General features: G+C 35.0%; 8 protein-coding genes across 8 annotated transcripts; 2 read left to right on the top strand and 6 right to left on the bottom strand.

The window, feature by feature from the left end:
* Nucleotides 1-11: 11 nt before the first annotated feature.
* Nucleotides 12-374, bottom strand: C9374_008419 (uncharacterized protein; the record flags this gene model as incomplete). The annotated part of the gene is made up of 2 exons (XM_044698493.1): nt 12-223; nt 284-374. The coding sequence occupies 2 exons, from the start codon at nt 372-374 to the stop codon at nt 12-14; spliced, it is 303 nt and encodes a 100-aa protein (XP_044545538.1).
* Nucleotides 375-784: 410 nt separating this feature from the next.
* C9374_008418 (uncharacterized protein) lies at nt 785-3888 on the bottom strand (the record flags this gene model as incomplete). Its single annotated transcript, XM_044698492.1, has 2 exons — nt 785-2195; nt 2306-3888. The coding sequence occupies 2 exons, from the start codon at nt 3886-3888 to the stop codon at nt 785-787; spliced, it is 2994 nt and encodes a 997-aa protein (XP_044545537.1).
* Nucleotides 3889-3938: 50 nt separating this feature from the next.
* Nucleotides 3939-7970, bottom strand: C9374_008417 (uncharacterized protein; the record flags this gene model as incomplete). The annotated part of the gene is made up of 1 exon (XM_044698491.1): nt 3939-7970. One exon carries the CDS (start codon nt 7968-7970, stop codon nt 3939-3941), a length of 4032 nt encoding a protein of 1343 aa, XP_044545536.1.
* A 237-nt stretch (nt 7971-8207) lies between these two features.
* On the top strand, nt 8208-10793 carry C9374_008416 (uncharacterized protein; the record flags this gene model as incomplete). Its single annotated transcript, XM_044698490.1, has 1 exon — nt 8208-10793. The coding sequence occupies one exon, from the start codon at nt 8208-8210 to the stop codon at nt 10791-10793; it is 2586 nt and encodes an 861-aa protein (XP_044545535.1).
* Nucleotides 10794-10936: 143 nt separating this feature from the next.
* Nucleotides 10937-11756, bottom strand: C9374_008415 (uncharacterized protein; the record flags this gene model as incomplete). The annotated part of the gene is made up of 2 exons (XM_044698489.1): nt 10937-11514; nt 11615-11756. The coding sequence occupies 2 exons, from the start codon at nt 11754-11756 to the stop codon at nt 10937-10939; spliced, it is 720 nt and encodes a 239-aa protein (XP_044545534.1).
* Nucleotides 11757-11827: 71 nt separating this feature from the next.
* On the bottom strand, nt 11828-13873 carry C9374_008414 (uncharacterized protein; the record flags this gene model as incomplete). Its single annotated transcript, XM_044698488.1, has 1 exon — nt 11828-13873. The coding sequence occupies one exon, from the start codon at nt 13871-13873 to the stop codon at nt 11828-11830; it is 2046 nt and encodes a 681-aa protein (XP_044545533.1).
* Nucleotides 13874-15205: 1332 nt separating this feature from the next.
* On the bottom strand, nt 15206-18109 carry C9374_008413 (uncharacterized protein; the record flags this gene model as incomplete). Its single annotated transcript, XM_044698487.1, has 2 exons — nt 15206-17612; nt 17868-18109. 2 exons carry the CDS (start codon nt 18107-18109, stop codon nt 15206-15208), a joined length of 2649 nt encoding a protein of 882 aa, XP_044545532.1.
* Nucleotides 18110-18675: 566 nt separating this feature from the next.
* On the top strand, nt 18676-20634 carry C9374_008412 (uncharacterized protein; the record flags this gene model as incomplete). The annotated part of the gene is made up of 2 exons (XM_044698486.1): nt 18676-19593; nt 19708-20634. 2 exons carry the CDS (start codon nt 18676-18678, stop codon nt 20632-20634), a joined length of 1845 nt encoding a protein of 614 aa, XP_044545531.1.
* Between the last annotated feature and the right edge of the window lie 52 nt (nt 20635-20686).

Below are 20686 nucleotides of genomic sequence, written 5' to 3'. Positions count from 1 at the left end.
AGAGATGGAACTCAATGTCGATGAAATGGAAGAATGTCTCCAGAAGCCAACGTGTATGCACTTGATACGGAGGCTCCATCGTCCACGTCGTACTCCTCATTATTCTGATGTTGCAACATCATGGAAGGAGTCGATGATCGCCGTCCCAATGATGCATGAGGCAAGGCATGGAAGGAAGAAGGAGAGATGGGTCGGAGCGGTGACTCTTGATGATATGCACAATCTATGATATTCAAAAAGCATCACATAAAGATGATCACTGACATTCATGTGGCACACTTACCGAGTTGGTACTTGTTGGAAATATATTTGGCTGTTTCTTCGAGTTGTTGAAGTACAACGGCATCGTTGGATTGCCTTTGGGATGAGCTCATATTTATCGATTAAGAGTAATATTCGATATATTTATACAAGATATTGTTGTCGAAAAGGCTTGTATGGTACCGATCGATCATGAAATAGGATCTGCTCTATGAAAATTTTGCTACAACAACAATTGTAGTGTGAGGGAGGGAACACGAACCTCACTGTAAATATTCTTTTTTTTTGATGCTTGAATTTGCAGCCGTTACATCTGAATGACGGACTGGTTCAGCGCTTTGTTGCGAGATAAAATTGGCGAGATCCTCACAACTCGAGTGTACACCTACGACAACTTCCGCTTGGAAAACGTGTAAGCCGTTGTAAATTCATTGGTTGGGAAGTGATAAAAAAAAGAGAAAACCAAGTAAAAAGAAAAAATTACTTAGTCATCGACTACACGAAGAATTTTAATCATCATATTTTACACATGATATCTTCTCATGGTAATGGCTTGAATGGGTTTCGAAGCAATGTATTGCATGGCTGCTGCATAGGTCATACTACTCACACCACCACTCGAAGAAACAATGACATTTCTAAATCTTGCCCAAACATTAGCCATATCTGGTAATTCAATTTCACCTTGTTGCGAACCATTCATATGGAATGGCATGACAATACTACAAGAATCCCACATGAATGCCAAATCACCTGGTGTTGGTATTGTTTTGAGTGCAACATTCACTTCATGTTGTAAATTTGCAATTTCTTGATTGGAATCATCGAGAGAGAATGAAATCATTCCACATGGACTTGTTGAAAAGTCAAATTGATTAAATTTCAATACCTTATTCAATGTACAACAGTGTTCATAAATCACATCTGCTGTTACAGTATTTCTCAATCCAAATAACATTTCAATAGGTTGTAGAGATGGATCTTTAAATGTTACTTGAATGACAATATCACGTTTGTGAAGTATGAGAGACAAATCATTGGAGAGACTCGTTGCATCATCAGTACTACTAGCGGAAGTACTAGACGAAGCAGCAGTAGTACTAGACGAAGCAGCAGTAGTACTAGACAAAGAATTCATTCTCTTTTCAACAATGGTTGGTAATTGTCGATAATTGGGTGTGATCATTTTTCCAATGATAAAACATTTGGTCAATAAATAAAAACGTTCTTGATTGGTATGAGTCGTGCCACTACTGCCACTACTTGAAGTGATGGTAGTAGGAGGTTGAAGAGCACTTGGTCCTGTTCCCAATAATAATGCACCTCCTTCAGCCCAATAGGCAACTTCACCTGGTAATAAATAATCTCTATAAAATCTCTCATGTTCACGATCTTCATCCGAAGGTGTATAGAGTTGTGGTAAATTGAAATATAATAACTTTCCAAATGGAGGCATGAATATTCCTCGAATTGGCATTAAATGTGCCATAAATTTTGTCAAATTTGGAAATTCCATATCATACAAATCAATATCAATACTTTGTGATAATTCTGGAATATCCAATGAGACTCTAGGTAATCTTACTAATGAAATGGTTTGTTTTGTAACATTTCTATTAATATTTCTTGTTGGAAGTGGATAAATCATTTCACCAAAAATGTTACAACATTGATAGAGTCTAATTTCATTAGCTACAGAATAGTTTGTTTTTGAATAACCAATGACAATAGAAAGACCATCAATCCAATAAGCTAATTCACCATTCTTCACTTCTGATCTTGATTCTTCTTCTAAATCTGTAATTTGTTCTACTTGTGGAATGGCAAAATAAATAATTCCTTTTCCTCCACTTGAAACTTCAAACGATTTCATTGGAAGAGATCTATAAATGGCATTGGCAGTCAATGAATGATCATCTAATTCAACATAAATTCTTGTATCGGTTTCATTCATGTTAATAAGCATGATACGAGATGGTGTTGAATTTTTCTTAATTTTCTCTTCACGCTGTTTGAATTTGGTTTGCATGAGTTGTTTTTCAACGGGATGAGGTTTAAAGTGTAGAATATTGGTTGTTGTTGTTGTTGTTGAAGGAGTTGTTGTTGAAGGAGTTGTGGTGTCATGGACATGGGGGTAGTCATGGCAGTAGAAGAAGAGCTTGTTGCTGGTAGAGTGGTAGCAGCAGCAGCAGACTTCAATTTAGGAATCTTGTCCATATGACTAGCACCACCACTAGTAGCACTAGTAGTAGCACCACCACTAACACTAGTACTACCACCACTACTTGTAAATACCTGACTTGCATCATAACCACTCAATGGAGTCGTAGTCACACTATCTCCCAATTTAATCTTAATCTTGGTAGCATCCAGAGGTTCAGGTTTCTTTTTCTTTTTACTGGATGCACTCGTTTCTGTTGGCATCACACTTGTAGTAGTAGCAGTACCCTCTCGTTTTCTCTTCTTTTCAGAGTCTACACTCTTCTTTTTACTTGAAGAAGATTCTTTCTTTGATTCTTTTTTGGATTCTTTTTTGGATTCCTTCTTGGATTCCTTACTTGATGATTCCTTCTTGGACTCTTTGCTTGATTCCTTGCTTGATGATTCCTTCTTTTTCTTGGATTCCTTACTTGACGATTCCTTCTTTTTCTTGGAGTCCTTCTTGGATTCAGTGGTCTGAATGATGAGAGGTGGTAATACAGTGCTTGCAGTAGTAGTACTGGTAGTAGTGGTTTCACTCGGGAGAGCATTTGTCATTTCACTCATTGCTGTAGTTGTGTTTGTGGATGATGGTCTCTTCTTTGATGGTACGATGGATGTTGATGGTACGATGGGTGGTGCTATCATCATCTTGGAGAGATGACTCGTATCAAATACCACAGGAGGATATTCACTCTTTAAATATTGATGACTCTTCAATTGTTGTGGTTGAACAATTTGTAAATCTGAAATTCCTTGTAAAGAGGGTGCAATCATGTAGGAAGCTAATAATTGTTCATGAACAAGTGAACATGTTGTTGTTGTTGGTATCGTTGAAATTGTCGAAATTGTTGACATTGAAATGGTTGATGTCAAACGAGTCGTCTTGGCTAATAAATTCTTAATAGGATGATCCATCTCTTCACAACACAAAGGTGTGACTTGATCCCACAGTGCACGATACACTTCTACAATGGCTGATCTCAATCTTCGATCGTATTGAGTGAAGATGGAACTTGTTAATAATTCCCAAATACTTTCAACAATTGGAATATTGTTGGCATGACATGAACGAACATCCAACAAGAACCATGCAAGAGGTGATAACTTGTTTAGAAAATTCAAATTCACTCTTCCACGGTTCGAATGTTCATTGAATTGCATTAACATTTGTGCTGAACTCTTATACAATGCATTGGAGAGTATTTTAGAAATTTCATACTTGACATGTGGTAATTCATGTTCATCATTCAATACAGATAGATACTTGTTCAGGATGAGATGTCTTACATGACTGAATAGAGAGTGTTGTTGATATTGTTGTTGATATGGTTTGTGATGTTGTTGTTGTTGATCAGTCACAGTAGAAAGAGGAGGAGTAGTGGTGTTGTTGTTGTTCTTGTTCATATGGCTCATGTTCTTGTTCATATGGTTGTTGTTGTTGTTCGTTGGAACCTGTTGTCTCATCAAGTATTCACTCACACTCTCTTTGCACAAGTCGATAGAGAAAACTCTTCGCAACTATGACCATTCATAGAAGAATGATTCATAGTAGTAGAACCACCACCACCACCACCACTCCAATCACTCATATTCATCACACTCACGCCCATACTCACTGAATCTAGAATATTCAATAAACATTCCCATGCTGCAAATCTCACTTGTTCAGATTCTCTAAAATTGAGATATCTATAAAATAAATCCAATTGAACATCTGATTTACCACTTGATTGTAACACAGAGAGTGCTTGCAATGATGATACAGTCTTGATATAATGATAACTTGGAATCAAATCAGAATCAATGACTAAATATTTGTAAAATATCTTTTCAATCTTTTCTTTAAATTTCTGATTACTGGTATTCACTAAACTCAAAGCCTTAATTAAACTAGCAAGATAGAATGATCCAGAGAAGGGATTTTCAGAATCATCATTGTACTTGATTAAATCTAATAATAATAGAATGACTTCAGGAAATGTTTCATTATTCACCTTCTCATCTTTGAAATTGGTGAGAGCTAATGGAATTTCTTTTTTCATGAAATATTCTGCAAAATTTCTAAAATTATTTGGTTTTAAAAAGGATGGGAGTGTAGTGTTGTTGTTGTTGGGATTGGGATGGGTAGGATGATTCAATGTACTACCACCACTGGTAGTTGTTGTGCTACCAAGACCACCATGAGGAGTTGTTGAGGAGGCCATGGTGGTGGTTGTTGAGGTATTTGTTGAGGTGGTGGTTGAGGCTGTATTTGCATGATTGGGCAGAGTCAATGTCAAATCTCCCAGAGTCGTCATCATCATCATCATCGGACCATTGGCACTCGTAGCACCACTTACATCTCCACCACCACTTGTACCACCACTCGTAGCACCAGCACCAACGCCAACACCACCACTCATACCCACACCAGCACCACCACTTGTACCCGCACCACTCGCTCCACTCGCTCCACTCGTAGCATAAAATTGATTCTTAAAATATTCAATGAGAACATCGAGTGCCATCTTCTTCTCAATGGGTTGAGGTATTTTCGAGAGTGCATGCACCGCACACACACGAATTTGATAAAAATACGAAGAATCTCGTATAATACTTCTCAAAATATCAATGACTGGTTCTGTATCGGAAAAGAACGTGAGAGCCTTAATCGCTTCGTATTGAGCCACGACATCCTTGACATCATTCAATTGATGAATCCACATTTCTTGTGTCTGTGAAAATGATAATACTTTGATCCAATCTTGTTCAGGATCAAATCGAATCCATTTGAGTGGAATTTTGATACGAACTGCTTCAGATGCTGTACCTCCTGTAATTTTTCGATGATGTTTCTTGACAGGTTTAGAGTTGATATGAAATTCAAATTGATTTTCTTCACGATCTAAATCGACGAGAAAATCATTCGGTGCACCTTCACTTTCTAAAATTCTAAATGTTACTTTTCCTTTAAAAGGTGGACATTCCGGATATGGTAATATTTGTTTCACTTTCAAATCGACACAACTTCTCATATCATCATATTTGAATGAAATTGCAAATTGTGGAACACCAGTACCATAAATCCAATAAGATGCAAATGATTTCAAATCTACAGCATATTTCTTTTCACAAGTCTTTAAAAACGAATTGGTTGAAAGTAAACGATCACTGAAACGTTTGGAATGTTGATCTAAATGAGCACTAATTAACATCTTGTTCAATAATTCTCTCATATGAGAAGTTGATACTTGTCGATCAATCATGTACATGACAAGAGGAGCCTTCTTTGAGATGTAATCATGAACATGTTGAGCATGTTGTGGAATGGCACCCACACTTTCATTGTACAAGGAGATGGTATGTTTTTCCATTTCTAGTAATTCCTTTCCTGATTGCATCATTTTAAATCGTTTAGCATTTTGACCAAATTCATTTTCATAGAATTGCCATGATAAATATCCTGCAATGCCATCAATGAGCCAATAATCTGAGAATGATTTTGGATGAATAAAATTACCAAAGAATTGTTCAGCTACTAATTTTGTAAATTTGATTCGATTTTCTTGAACTTGATCAATAATGTTTGGTTCTAAAATCATTCGATTTGCATCTACCAAACACATGCATGCAAAGGATGAATGTTCAGTATATGCATTCTCAATAAATACAACATTAAAGGTTGTAGAATTGAATAAATCTCTAAATTTGAAATCTAAATACTCTTCTAAAAATAGAAATGCTCGTTTGATAAATCCCAATGTGTGTCGTATCGATTCTAATGAATAATTTGGTAAATAGAATGCATTCAATGTTAATTCATAGGAAGAAGGTCTTGATCCATTGTTGTTAGAAGATCCATAGAGTGGTTGTCCTCCTGCTATTCCAGTCATCGTACCAGTCATCATACCATCACTACTATTGATACTACTAGTAGTAGTAGTTGTTGTATTACTATTCAATGTCAATGTAGAATAGGAAATGTTAAACGGTCCAACTGCTACACAAACACTTGATGGAGAAATAATAGAATGAGTTTTGAAATAGGATGTTTTCAATGTTCCAGAATAATTCTCAACCTGACGAATCAATTCACCTGAACAAATGATCATACAATCTGCATGTGAAGTAATTTCAAAATCAAAATGATGATAGGATGATAATAAATCTACACATGGAAACCAAGAACGAGCACCTGAGAGTTGACTTTGAGTGTACATGTGAGGATACGAAAAGGATGATAATTTGGAACTTGTCTTTCCATTTTCATCAAATTCTTGATTCTCTCTTTCATCCATCATCATGGAATGATTCAATTCATCTCTTAGAGTCGTGACATGACTTGTTGATTTTACAAAATACACTCCACTCGTTGGATTCTTTAAATCAAAATAGACTCTAATAGTGGTTGTTGTCTTTTTCAATAAAGGTACTTTAAATTTAATAGTAAGAGTACCTTCATTTTCAAGTTCATATTGTAATGCAAATTCTCTGAGTATTTGATCTAAATTTTTAGTAGGATGAGTTTCAATTTGTGAAACAGAAACTTGATCAATGAATGATTCTTGAGAGAATTCTTGAGAGTGTGATTGTCCAACTGTTGATGCGAGTGATGGATTGGTACCAACACTTGTTGCCAATGATACACTATTCACAGATGGTTTTTGTTTGTTCACAGAAATGGCATGAACACCCGTAACATTCACTTGTAAACAATGTAATGATATTTGTGTAATATTGTTATGAAGAGGTGTAAATCTAATATCCGTATATCCTACTAATGCTTGTTGATATAAATCTACATCGAGTACTAATTTTTGATACAAGACTTTGAATGGAAAGCGAGGTTCACCTGTTGAACTCTTTTCTTTTTTCTTTTTTTTCTTTTTAGATCCATCCAGCGAAGAAGGTTGAGAAAAAGGTTGAGCAGAATTAGCACTCGTTGCATGACTCGTTATACCTGTTGATGTAGGATGAGTACTCTCATTGGGTGTTGTTGCCAATGAGGGTAAATTAAATTTGACAGATACATTATTCACATGAGTACTACTACCACTACTACTACCACTACTACTTGAATGATCATTTGGCTTGCTCATTTCCACACTTTTCTGGAGTACTGGTTGGCTTGCTTTTGAATCATTCATTGTAGAATCAGTAGTCATCTCTCGTTTGACAAAAGGTGTTGTTGTTGTTGGTGGAATCAAACCAGAGGTAACACCATTGAAAGAAGAGGGTTGTTCTTGTTGCATACTTGTTGTTGCAGGATTCATGAGCGTAGAAGAGGATAATGAAGAGGATCCTGGCAAGACATGATCACCAAACACTGAAGATGATGGAACATTTGAAAATTGTTGGGAATTAAACAAAGAAGGTAATGATGATGATGCATAGAGGTTATTCAAAGTAGTAAAACCACTACTACTACTACTCGTCATGCCGAAGACTTGTTCATTTGATGTTGTCATTGGTACATCTTCATCAAAAGGAGCAGATGATGGAGATGGAGGTAATACTTCGTCTTCCATGTTGTTATATTCCGATGCGAAGGCTTGAAAGTTATTACGAAAGGAAACTACAAAACGAGAGTGAGACTTGTGCACACGTGATGACAATTTTTTTTTGATGATTTAAAAAAAATTTAGAATCATCAAAATCTGATCATTTAAAAAATTACTTTCGAATTGACACACAGCCAACAACAACATCATCATCATCGTGATCCACACACTCACCAAGGTGTATACTTCTCCACATCTTCATGAATGACGAGCATACCCTCTTCAACAAGTACTTCCACTACCACCTCTATTGAACAATTAATTCGAGAACAACAATATGACATTCCTCAACATTTAAATTCCATCAAGAAGAGAATGATTGAATATTCTTCTCGTAATTATCAAATATTTCTCAATAATGAAATGATTTTTAAACGAGTGAAACATGAATCGGAACAATTACAGAATCATGTCTTGAAATTATTATGTTCATCTTCGAACAATAATAATAATAACAATAATAATAATAACAATAATAATAATAACAATCACAACATTGAGATGAAGTATTCCTCCACTCGATCATTGTTACAAGCCTATGATCAGAGAGTTGAAGAATTCTCGAATCATCATCATCATTCCACAGCTCCACCTTCCTTTAATGATTTGAAATCCATTGCCAATGAATTATTATTGTCAAGTCATTCGAGTACTATTACTGGTTCTAGTTCGACTACTACTACTACATCTAAGAAGAAGATCAGTAGCCTATCTGCTACTACCCCTAGTACTACTACTCCTACTACCACCAGTGATATTATTACTACTCCTACTCCTGAAACTCCATTCCACTTCACCGATACTACTCCTACTACTCCTGAAACTCCATCACCAACGACATACTCCACATCCAACCAATTAGAACAATTCAAACAATTATTAGAACATTTACAACTCTTCAATCAACAAGAATACAAGTATGAAAAACATAAAATTCAATCCTCATTGGATCACTATGAAAAGATTCAATCCATTTTAGAATTACCCTCTCTATTAAGAACATGTATTCAAAATCAATTATATACAGAATCATTAGATTTATTTGATTCAGCTCATACTCTCTCTCATCAATATCCAAATATATCCTTATTCAATGATTATATCATGAAAGAATGTGAATATTTAATGAAATCCATGATTCAACAATTAATTAACAAATTGAAACAAGATTCATGTACGATTAGAAACTCTATTCAAATTATATCTTTATTGAAGAGAATGCAAGTAACACAACATGAAGATGAATTGAAAATGTTATTTTTACAATGTAGAATTCATGCATTGAATCAACAATTTGAATTATTGAAGAATGATGGAAACTCTTTGAGAAACGATGGAAACTCTTTGAGAAATGATGGAAATACTTTGAAGAATGAAATTACTTTTGAATACATGATGAAATTAACAAGTCTATTTCGAAGTGGATGTTTTGATTTAATTACTCAATACAAGTCTGTATTTTCAAATCCATCATTCAATAGTTGGAGTTATGGTATGAGTAGTGGTGGTGGTGGTGGTATGAATAGTAGTAATAGTATTAGTGGTATGAATAGTATGAATAATAGTAGTAGTTCAATTGGAATGGATCCAATTCTCTCTTCTTGTATGCTTCATTTAATTCAACCCTATTTAAATACATTGAGTAGATTTTTACAATGTGAAGATTATGATTTTAATAGTAGTAGTAGTACTACTCACTCTATCATGACTACTACTACTACTACTACTGGTACTACGACAATAACTACAACAACTCCAACAACTCCAACACCTCCAAATCAATCAAATATTACAACACCTCCAAATCAATCAAATATTACAACACCTCCAACCACTACTCATTCAATGATCCATACTGGTGAAGAATATAGAAAATTAATTGATGAATGCATGTTCTGTGGTAATACTCTATGTAAAATTGGAATTGATTTTAGACCACTGATCACACATTTATTTACCAAAAAGATTCATTCTAATTTTAAATATTATTTAAAGATGGCTGTGAATCATTTTAGAGATTGTGTTGGAGTGATGGGAAATTATAAATGGAGAGAATCATTGATCAAACCATTATTATCCAATCCAAGTTTTGGTTCCTCTTTGAAATCATCATCATATTCATCCTCATCCTCGTCATATTCATCCTCGTCATCACCATCACTGTACTCATCACTTCCAATATCCACTGAAGAGACTACTTGGATGAATACCAATAGTAGTACTACTACTTCTACCAATACTACTACTACTAATGGTAACACTTCAAACATGTCTCCATCAACAACAACAAGAATATTAGAATATCCTCCACTCGCTGAATTATTGAATGATGTATTGAATGCATTGAATGAATTGAAATTCACATGTCCTATGGATTTACTGTTTACTCTCACTCAACATGACATTCCAAATCTATTCATTGAACCTATTTGTAAGATATTTATTGATATCAAAAAGAAACAATTACCATATTTTGAATATTCAGAAATTAGACATTACAAGGGAATGTGTCAATGTTTTTATGAAGATTTCATGACATGTTTAGCACAACATTTGAGTTATTTTTTGAATCAGAGAGGAGGAATGAATGTTTGGAATCGTCATAGTAGTAGTAGTAGTCATAGTGTGGTAGTCATAGTAGTGGTAGTCATAGTTGGTAGTCATAGTGGTAGTAATAATGGTAGTAATAATAGTGAGGATGGTCAAACGCACATGATGATGATGGATACTCCTCTCTTACGTTTTGATCCTTTTATTGAAAGATTGAAAAAAGAAATTCAAGATGTATAAGTTTCGAACAGTAAATGAGTATGTCATGTATTAGAGAAGTGATATATGTATGGTCCACATGGTGTATTTCAATGACATTTCTAAGGTGTGTGTATGGTGTAGCTTGCTTGTTGGGAATGTACACATCGCTGGTTACTCAACATTTAATGAAATTCGTTGTTGAATAAAAAAGTCTGTTGAGAATTCAATCCTTGATGAGTGGTTACAGTGTCATTCCAATCCACTTGACTTGATGGAATTTCCTTCTTCTTGTAATGATATTCAAAGACATATTCTTGAAATACTTGTTGATATTTCACTCTTTTAAATTTTAATCGATTTTCAAATAATTGAATGGATGCATGATTGGTTTCTAATATTTTAGCTTCAAATATTTGTAATTGTAATTCTGAATGACCAAATTCCATCATGAGTTGAACAGCCTCACTTGCAATTCCTTTTCTTCTTGCAGATTCTTCAGCAATCATGACTTCAATTTCAGCACGATGTTCCTCAGGTTCAAAATGAGAATGTAAAAATAAATTGACATCACCACACATTCCATGAGTTATAAATTTCATGAGAAGAGAGTGGCTTTCAGAATCTTTTAAAAGCTCTTCTTGAGTACTATTCTCATTGTTGTTGTGTTGAATTAAATTAAAATATGGATTTAGACTCTTTTCAATAACAATAAAAGTACATTTTTGTTCATCTCTTCTCCACTCTTGTTGCATTTCATATTCTTTTTGATCAATGGGATTTCATTGAACCATCATCCAATGTATAATTTCGAGAGGTTTGATTTTTTTGAATTTTAAAAAATTCCAAAAACGTTCACACACCTTCGTCCAATGTCAACGGTTCGGATTCAGTCATCTCTTGAATATATGAATTTTGCATCCATTCATGATACTTGGGGACATGTTCTCTCAAGTATGGCACAAGAACAACTTTCTCTCCGACAAGGCATTGTGTGATTTTCATTTTTTTAAAATTGTTTATGACACTTGTTCTTCATTTATAATTTATTCTACAATAATTCAATATTTACACGCTCATGCTTGGTTTTTGTTTTCAATATTCAAATATAGTAAAGCTTCGGTGTGGAATGGAACTTTCTGAGCTACAGCAGTCATGAACTCTCTTGGTGTTCCAATTGAGGTATGAACATCGTAGTGTGAAATTACATTCCTAAAATGATTTGAAGTAAACACAACTCGAGCAGTCATTGCGTTATTGACAAATACTTCATCAAATGGACTGAGAGATATAAATGCCAATGGAGATGGTGCATTTGGGCCGAACACTGCTAATGAGTTACGATTCAAACTACATGAAAATGGAGAACATGCAGTGTCATTTCCAAAAGAATGGAAAGAAGCCTTTTTAGCGACCAACATCCACATTCGATTTGGTTGTGTATCGTGTTGAGGCTTCGAACTTGAAGAACTCTTCATCAAACTCTGTGAATCATTTTCTGAAACGCAATAGACTCTAAAAGACTTGTTTGGATCTCTCTTTTTGGAAGGTTCAATCCATACGGAACGAAATTTAAAATTGAAATTTCTTAATGGTTGAATATCGTTGCATGTTTGAGCTGGTACTTGAAATCCTCTTCCAATCAATACATTGGTAGGTATTGTTGTGGTGACCATGGTGGACATGGCGCTCAATGTATTATGAATAGCGTTCGTATACGTCTTGGTCATGAACACTGATTCTGAATATTCATTGGATAACCTTTTAGATTTTGTAATTAATGGAATGAGTGAAAATTCTGAGGTTTTAAAGAGTGAGAGTGTCTTGTTGTAACTTTTCATAATGTTTTCATTCAAATTATAAAATGCTCGAAATAATTTTGATTTTTGAATGACGTAATCGATGCAAGTTGAAATGTTGTGAATTTCTGTTGGGTGCAGCACTAGGGGGATGTTGTTCAATGTTGTGAGAGTATGAGTGGGAGGAGTGATTTGAGAATTCAAAGTTTGGTCCTCTTCAGCACCACCACCACCACTAGTACTATTACTACTGCTGCTGGAAAACAATTGAGACGAGTCGTCTGTGCGTGCCTGTGAGTCCTTATCATGGTGGTGGTGTTGTTGTTGTTGAGTATTTGTAGGAGTCCAATCTGAACTCTCTTTTCGATCAAGTGAATGGATCGAGTTGGAAGCCTCGTTTCGAGGGTCGTGTGGGTTGGATGTAGGTAAGAAGAAGGATTCATCATGTTGTTTGGTCTCTTCCAATTCCTTAATCATTGAACTCGTTACATCGTCTTGATACGGTTGTTCCTCATCAGAGGATTCACCCATGGCTTGCTGCTGATCGGAAAGCATGAGTTGTGATTCTTGTATCATTTCATCCATCATCTCTTTCAGCAAGACATTCTCTTCATCATGTTGTTGTGTCATTGGTTCATCAGAAAGTAATTCCAGTTCTGAGGATAGAGTGGTGTCCAAGTCATTCCATAATTCATCCTTTTCATCAAGTATTTCTGGAATGGGTGATGGATCATGGACATGATGTGGCACTTCTTCGAGAATATCATCCAACACGGATTCTTCATCAGATATTAGTGGTTTGGAAGGTATCCCAGGTAGACCAAATTCAATACCTTGAATGGCATTCAAATCATCAGTCTCTCTAGGAATCCTCTCATTCGTAAAGATAAACATGAAATGATCTCGGACCCACTCCGAAATACATTGCTCGAAAAGACTAAAAAATTCAACGTTTTGCATGTAATCCATCAAATAAGGGATGCAAACGCTTTGATCATTAATAAAAATCAAGAACTGATGAATATCTTGAAGGATTTTACGATCTTCTTTGTTTCTTTTGAGTTTGTTTAAGGATTCGTGAGACCCTAAAGGCTTCTTCCATAAAAGCACAGCATCGCTCATCAATGATTTGTATTCATTGACTAAGGCAATATCCTTTCGATTTGGGCTCAAAGCGAATATTCTTTTGATCCAAGAGAGATCATAATCGGGATTGAAAGAAGATCCAATAGGCTTTGAAGGACTCTCGACTTTCCCCGAGCAAATAGAACCTAATTGTAATAGCAATACAATACTAATGACGGAGAGGAGAAAGAATTTCATTTTTTTGATGTGTAGGGGTCATGGAGGCTTTTCAATGGAAAATCTGCTTAGTGCCAAAAAGGGGTTGACTGAAAGTGTGCAGCTTCCCATCAACAAAATGTCCAGCAAATTAGGCACAACATCTTTCAAATCGCCAACAACGAAGCAATCTTTAATTTTGAGGATGAGTGAGTAAATTGTTTTGAATTGAGAGGCCGTTGTGTGGTTTCGGCAACTACGTTTTTCAGTTGTTGCGCAAAGCTAACTCAAACTTTCACCATTCGGAAAATTGACTTCGACTTTACATTCTTGAAAGGTAAACAATAAGGTACAAAATATCAACAAATCAGCAGCAACTGCAGCCCAAGGCTGGCAGGCACCAGTGGTTGTTGTTCAACAGTTGTCAGTAACTTCAGTAGCGTGCCGGACCCCAGTTACATTCATGTATTTTAGGATACCATTTGCTAGCTAATGCGTAATCTCTACGAAAATAGTTTACAGATATAATAGTATGGTATGATGCTCTTAACATAAGGCTCGGTAGTTGGTGTAACAGTAATAAACTATTCCGTTTTAATTTCTTGTTACTTCTTTCACCTGAAAAGAATTACGAAATGGTTGTATCCTCATTGAATAGGTGCTGAAAGGTTACATTCTAAGTTTATAATTATGTTTGGCAAGATCTGGGAAAAGAAGAACGATAAGTGTACTGAGAATTAATCTTACGCCTAACGGAAAATTGTTGAATGAATGTTCTCAGGCAAATTTCGTTGAAACGGGAGCTTGGTTTGTCACAATTCATGTTTGGATGATTCTTATTGAAACAACTTCAGATGTGTGTTAGTCCGAGATAATTACTTACAATGTTATTTCGCATAGTGTTCTGACGTATTGTAAAAGAATGGACGTAAATATTGCAGTTTATTATTTTTCGAAAGAATATATCTTTTCATTCATTCAATATATTCCAAATAGATGAGACATGTTGAAAATTCTAAATTTTCTTTACCAATTAATTTATAACTAATAATGATTGTGCAAGTGTTAAGGTTTCCATCAAGTCAATATGTGACAAGATGAAAACCGTTCATTGAGTGCATGAGATAGATATTGATCAATTACAAATATGCTTAGAGAAACGCGTTAAATGCATGTTGGAGATGGAATTCCTGGATCCACTGTTGTTGTTCTTGTCAGAACTTGTGCTGAATTTGGAGAATCGATATTTTACCCAGATATCGCATCTTTCTTTCACATTATACTCAAACAAATAGTAAATGATTGAAATACTGGGGGAACTTTTTCAATTTTTATTTTTGTTCAGTCAATTTTCTTCGGTTTCAGAGCAAATCTTTATTGTCTTCGGTATGGTTGTTGTTGTTGATATTGAGGTTGTTGTTGGTATTGAGGTGTTTGTTGCTGTTGTTGGTACATGTTGGGATTGTAATAAGGTTGTTGTTGCTGTTGAGGAATGAATGGTGGTGGAACTTGACCATATTGTCCAAATGCACCTCCTCCTTGTGGCATGTATTGAGGTTGAGTATACACATTGGGAGTGTATTGAGGTTGTTGTGGCATGGAAGTACTTCTTGGAATATTCATGTTCACTTGAGACTGACCACTAGTACCCATACTACTACTACCACCTACAGTACTACTATTCACTCCTTGCATTGTACTTGCTCGTGATGTACTTGCTGCTGCTGCTGATGTACCAGAACTATTACTATTACTACTACTACTCTGACTACTTGTAACCAACATGTAATTATATTGTGGATCAATAGTGACACCACTCAATTGTTGTTGAATATTCAACATGATATCTTGTTTCTCAGTCTTTCTTGCAAAAATAAAATCATCCACTCGATTCATCAATTTTCTAGTAATATCTTGCATGGTGGTATAAAAAGTAATACCTTCTTGTAAATTCGATGCAATTTCATGATGTTTGTTAATTCCATTATAAACAAATTGTAATAATTGTTCTCGTTGTGCTTGTAGAGAATTTTGAGATCGATGTTGTTCAAAGACTCGATTCGATTCTTGAATGGATTGTAAATATGAATTTTCTTTTTGAGGAAATTCAATCAATAATTCTTTAAATTTAGATTCTTGTTCAGAGAGTAATTGTTGAACAGTAGCTTCTAAATTAGATTGAGAAGAGAGTAATTTCAATTCAATTTCCTTATCTTGTAATTTGATGGAATTAGCAATGGATGTTTCAATTTGTAATTCTTGATCTAATATATCATCTAATTGTGCTAAATATAGTTTGAGATCAGAAAATGACTTTCCAAATTGAGAAGATGGTTCCATCATTTGAGAAAGAGATTGAGGCATCTTATCATTGAGAGATTTTGGATCCAGTGCCATTAATTTAAATACTTCTGAATTCTCATTAATCTTCTTTTCAATGAGAGAATCTGAATTGATGGCAATTTTCAATTTCTGTTGATAATCAGAGATTTGTTTTCTTAAATTAAATGTTAATTTAGAAGATTCTAATCTTGGCCATCGATTAGCACCATATTGAAGTCTACAATCTTCATCTTCTTTTTGTTCTTCATCTAATTTCTTTGTAATGGATTCTAATTGTGTTTTGGTTTCTTGAGACATTTCATCCAAGGTTTGCTTCAATTCATACAATCGATGAATACCTCCTTCAAGTTTGATTTTAGCAATTTTGGTATGAACATCCTCGGGGAAACCACTCTTTTGGTCAACCATCATAATAGAGCCTGGTAATCCTAATTTAGCCAATTCATTTCTAATATATTCACGATGTTCACGTGCTTGTCTAAACACTTCATTCATTCTCTTTTTGATATTTTCATCAAATTTTTGTTTTGCTTCCATGACTGGAATTGGAAATAAATTAAAGAATGGATCTGCAATCTTTTCTTTCAACAATTCAGAGAGATCATTCACTTCTTGAATCTTGGCCATACTCTTTGCTTCAACAAGTTCCAAATCTTTGAGTTCTGGTACTCGATCATGATAAATCTTTGAATTTTCATGTTGAGCGGTTTGATAGAGTTTTTCTAAAATGGTATTCAATTCATCCATTGCCATTTTTAGCATTCCAGAAATAGATCGACTCTGTTCGGAACAATCCACCAAACAATTCTGAGCATGAATAATTCTAGTAATTTCCTTTCCAATGGTCATTTGTTCATGCAATTCAATAGCAATCAAATAAGATGCAAAGGCTTCATAATAGTGTTGACAAAATCTCAAATAGGCTTTCCATGACTTGTCAAACAAATTCTTTGTGGTATTACTTGAATCCATCACTTCAGCTGCTAATTTAAATGAATTGGATGCACCCATATAGAGTTTAGAGAGAATGGCAATTTTCATATTCTTTTTATGAGCCTTCTCACAAATACATTGTTGAGCATTGGCCAAAGATAATAAAACTAAACACTCCAAGACTTCTGTGGTGAGATCTGTATTCAATTTCTCAACAATGCTTGGACACACCTTTTTTTGTATAAATGAAAATAGACCTGCTGCAATTTGGAAATGTTTCGCTGCTTCGAGACATCCTTCTTCAGAATTTCTATTTTGAGCACATCCCAATTGATGGGACAAGACAGCACTATTAAATAGGACATTGGCAATTTCAAAATTGGAATTACCTTGCGAGGTACGAGCACGAGAGAAACTGTCATACCATGAGAAGGAGAGTTGAATACGTTGAACACCTGTATCAATAGGAAAATGATTGGCCATTTGCATGACATCCATGGCATATCTATATATGGTGGAAGATATATATATATTAGAGAGAGAGAATAAGGCATGATTTGTACAGACCCCCATTGGATCGAGTCATACACGAAATTATCATACACGAGTATCCATGTTGTTGTTGTTGTTGTTATATAATATATAAATGGTTCATACACGAAATATTAAAGTAGTAGATCCGAGCGAGTAGTATATTATGAAAATACAAGTGAATGAATGACTCTCACTATATGAATGATGTATACATTCTAATACTTACCTAATACACAAATCTCTTGATCCTTCACTTCTCTCTTGAAGATTTCTCATTTCATTTCTTCGTTGTTGAATGGCAGCAATGGGTGTTTCATAATCTCTGAGAATATTCTCTCCATATTGAATGGAAATGAATTTTGAGAGTGGTCTTATGACATCTAAATGATCTGTCTTTTTAGTGAGAAGAGTTTTAATTTCCAATGGCTTGAAATAGGATGGAGCAGTGGTACCACTCGAGTTGGACATTTTTATATAATAATAAATGTATTTAATAGATTCCAAGGAACAATAAAATTAATTTCGGGTGTGTGTATGGTGGATCGATTTTCGGGTGTGTGTGTGTATGGTGGATCGATCAGGTTGTTGTTGTTGTTGTGATTGATCAAGGTTGTTGAGAGAGATAAGAGCTTTCGGAACAAGAGCACCTGTTGAAGGTTGTTTTAATGATGAACTTGTTGACAGTTGGTATAATGCGAACACTACAGGCAAGTACGAATGTAAATTTACACGTGTGTAGGCCCACGAATGCAATGATGAGGTTCAGAGCAAGAAGGCTTTGTTTGAATTTTTTTAATTTGGGAAGGAGTTCCTTGCCAACGTGTCGTGGAAATGAAATGGAACGTTTGAGATTAGAAGACATGTTCCTTTTGAAACCAGAGGATTGGTTTTAGAACCTCACTAATCCTGATGGGTAAAAAACTGTAAGGTAGTAGTGACCATTCTGTTTTCCAAATCTTAATGATCACAATTGAAATGACTGGTGCTCTCATAAGGATCTGCATCTCGTCATGGAAAACACCACCCTGAAAAAAATGAATTCATCTTCTTCTTCCACACCTAATTCCAACAATGCGAATACGAACACAACCACCACTCGACCCAGAACACCACTTGTCAAAACTCTCTTTCAAATCATTCTATTCGCATGCATTGGTCTTATTGGATTGATCAGTGTCAGAACCTATCTCTTCATTCAAGAATCCAATCGGAATATTCAACAAGATTTTGAAACTCGAATCAAAGAAGGAAAATCCATTCATCATTCATCTTCTAAACACTTTCAACAATTAAATTGGGATGAAAAGGAAAGAAATTCTGCTATTCACAGATTACAAAGAGCCATTCAATTTCCAACCATTCATCATGTCAAAGATTATGAAATATTTCAAAAATTATTTGATCAAATGTTTAAAGATTTTCCATTACTCTTTGAAGGACCATCTGCAGTTTTAAAAGAAGTGACTCATGAAATTAGTAGACAAATGTCCTTTAATAATTCTAATAATAATACTTCTACTAGTTCTACTTCTACTTCTACTAATAATAGTCATTCCAGTAACATTCCTTCAGAAGATTCTATTCTTGCTGCACGTGTCTTTGTTTGGCGATCCAATAATCATCATCATAAACTTCCAATCATGCTCACAGGTCATGTCGATGTCGTTCCCATCAATGATGAATCAAAATGGACCTATCCACCCTTTAGTGGAATGATTGTCAATGAGGGTAGTAGTAGTTCAAGTAGTAGTAGTGGCAGTACCATCGACTCTTCAACCAGTCAAACATATTTATATGGACGTGGTTCATTGGATGACAAAAATGGAGTTTATGAAATTCTAGAAGCATTGAATCAAATACGAAGAGAGAATTTATTACAACAACCTGATCGAGATATTTATGTTGTGATTGGAATGGATGAAGAAATTGGTGGAGAACATGGTGCAAAGAAGGTAAGTTTGGTGGTGTGTTTGATGATATTTAAAACCAATTGTATTATTACACCAACATAATTACAACTACTACAACTACTACAACTACTACAACTCACACACTTCTACAAAAAGGTCACTTCCTACTTTTTAAAGAAAAATATAAAATTTTCATTCATTTTAGATGAAGGAGGAATGATTGCAGATCATCAATTTCCAACCATTCATTCACCAGTAGCATTTGTTGCCAATGCAGAGAAGGGATTTTGTAATTTTGAAATTCGAGTACAATGTGAACCAGGTCATTCCTCAATGCCAAAACCAAATTCATGTATTCACATGTTGAGTAAGGCAATGATTCAAATTCAATCCAATCCAATGAAGGCACACATCTCAATTCTTCGTAGAATGATTCATCAATTAGCACCTCTATCCAATTCCATGATCTTTAAAATAGTAGCAGCGAATATGGATCTCTTTGCACCATTTTTGGATTATGTGCTGAGTTATGTGGGAGGTGCACCCAATGCAGTTGTGAGGACCACATTTGCTCCTACCATCATTTCTGCAGGTGTTGCTGAAAATGTATTACCTTCTACAGGTACTTTGTTAGTGAATACACGATTAGCACCCTATGATTCGATTCAAGATGTATTGAAACATTTAGAACAAGTCGTATTGAATGTCGCAACGAAGACTGATTCAACATACTCGAGTAACCTGACAGTCACTGCACTCCCAAAGAATTGTGATGAAGCCAGTCGTGTCTCATGTCACGATTGTTTAGAATTTAATATTATTAAGAAATCCATTCATCAAATGCAACCTGATGTCTTTGTAGTTCCTTATTTATTTATTGCTGGAAGTGATTCCAAGCACTATAGAAAATTAAGTGATTATGCCTATGGTTATTTACCCATGAGACTTGTAAAGGCTCACGATGATCTCGCTCGTATTCATGGACACAATGAGAGAATTAGTACACAAAATTATTTAGAATCTGTGAATGTGTATACTGCCATTATTCTTAATGCTAATGAAATGCTCAAAGACAGACCATAAGTGGACGTGATGAGTGGTGAGGGTTACTCAACACTTTTTTAAAAGCATGCCA

This window comes from Naegleria lovaniensis (genome assembly GCF_003324165.1).
Source record: "Naegleria lovaniensis strain ATCC 30569 chromosome Unknown tig036, whole genome shotgun sequence".
NCBI lineage: Eukaryota > Heterolobosea > Eutetramitea > Acrasida > Naegleriidae > Naegleria > Naegleria lovaniensis.
Note: the sequence above shows the minus strand (reverse complement) of the source record. Positions and strands in the feature narration are given on the sequence as shown.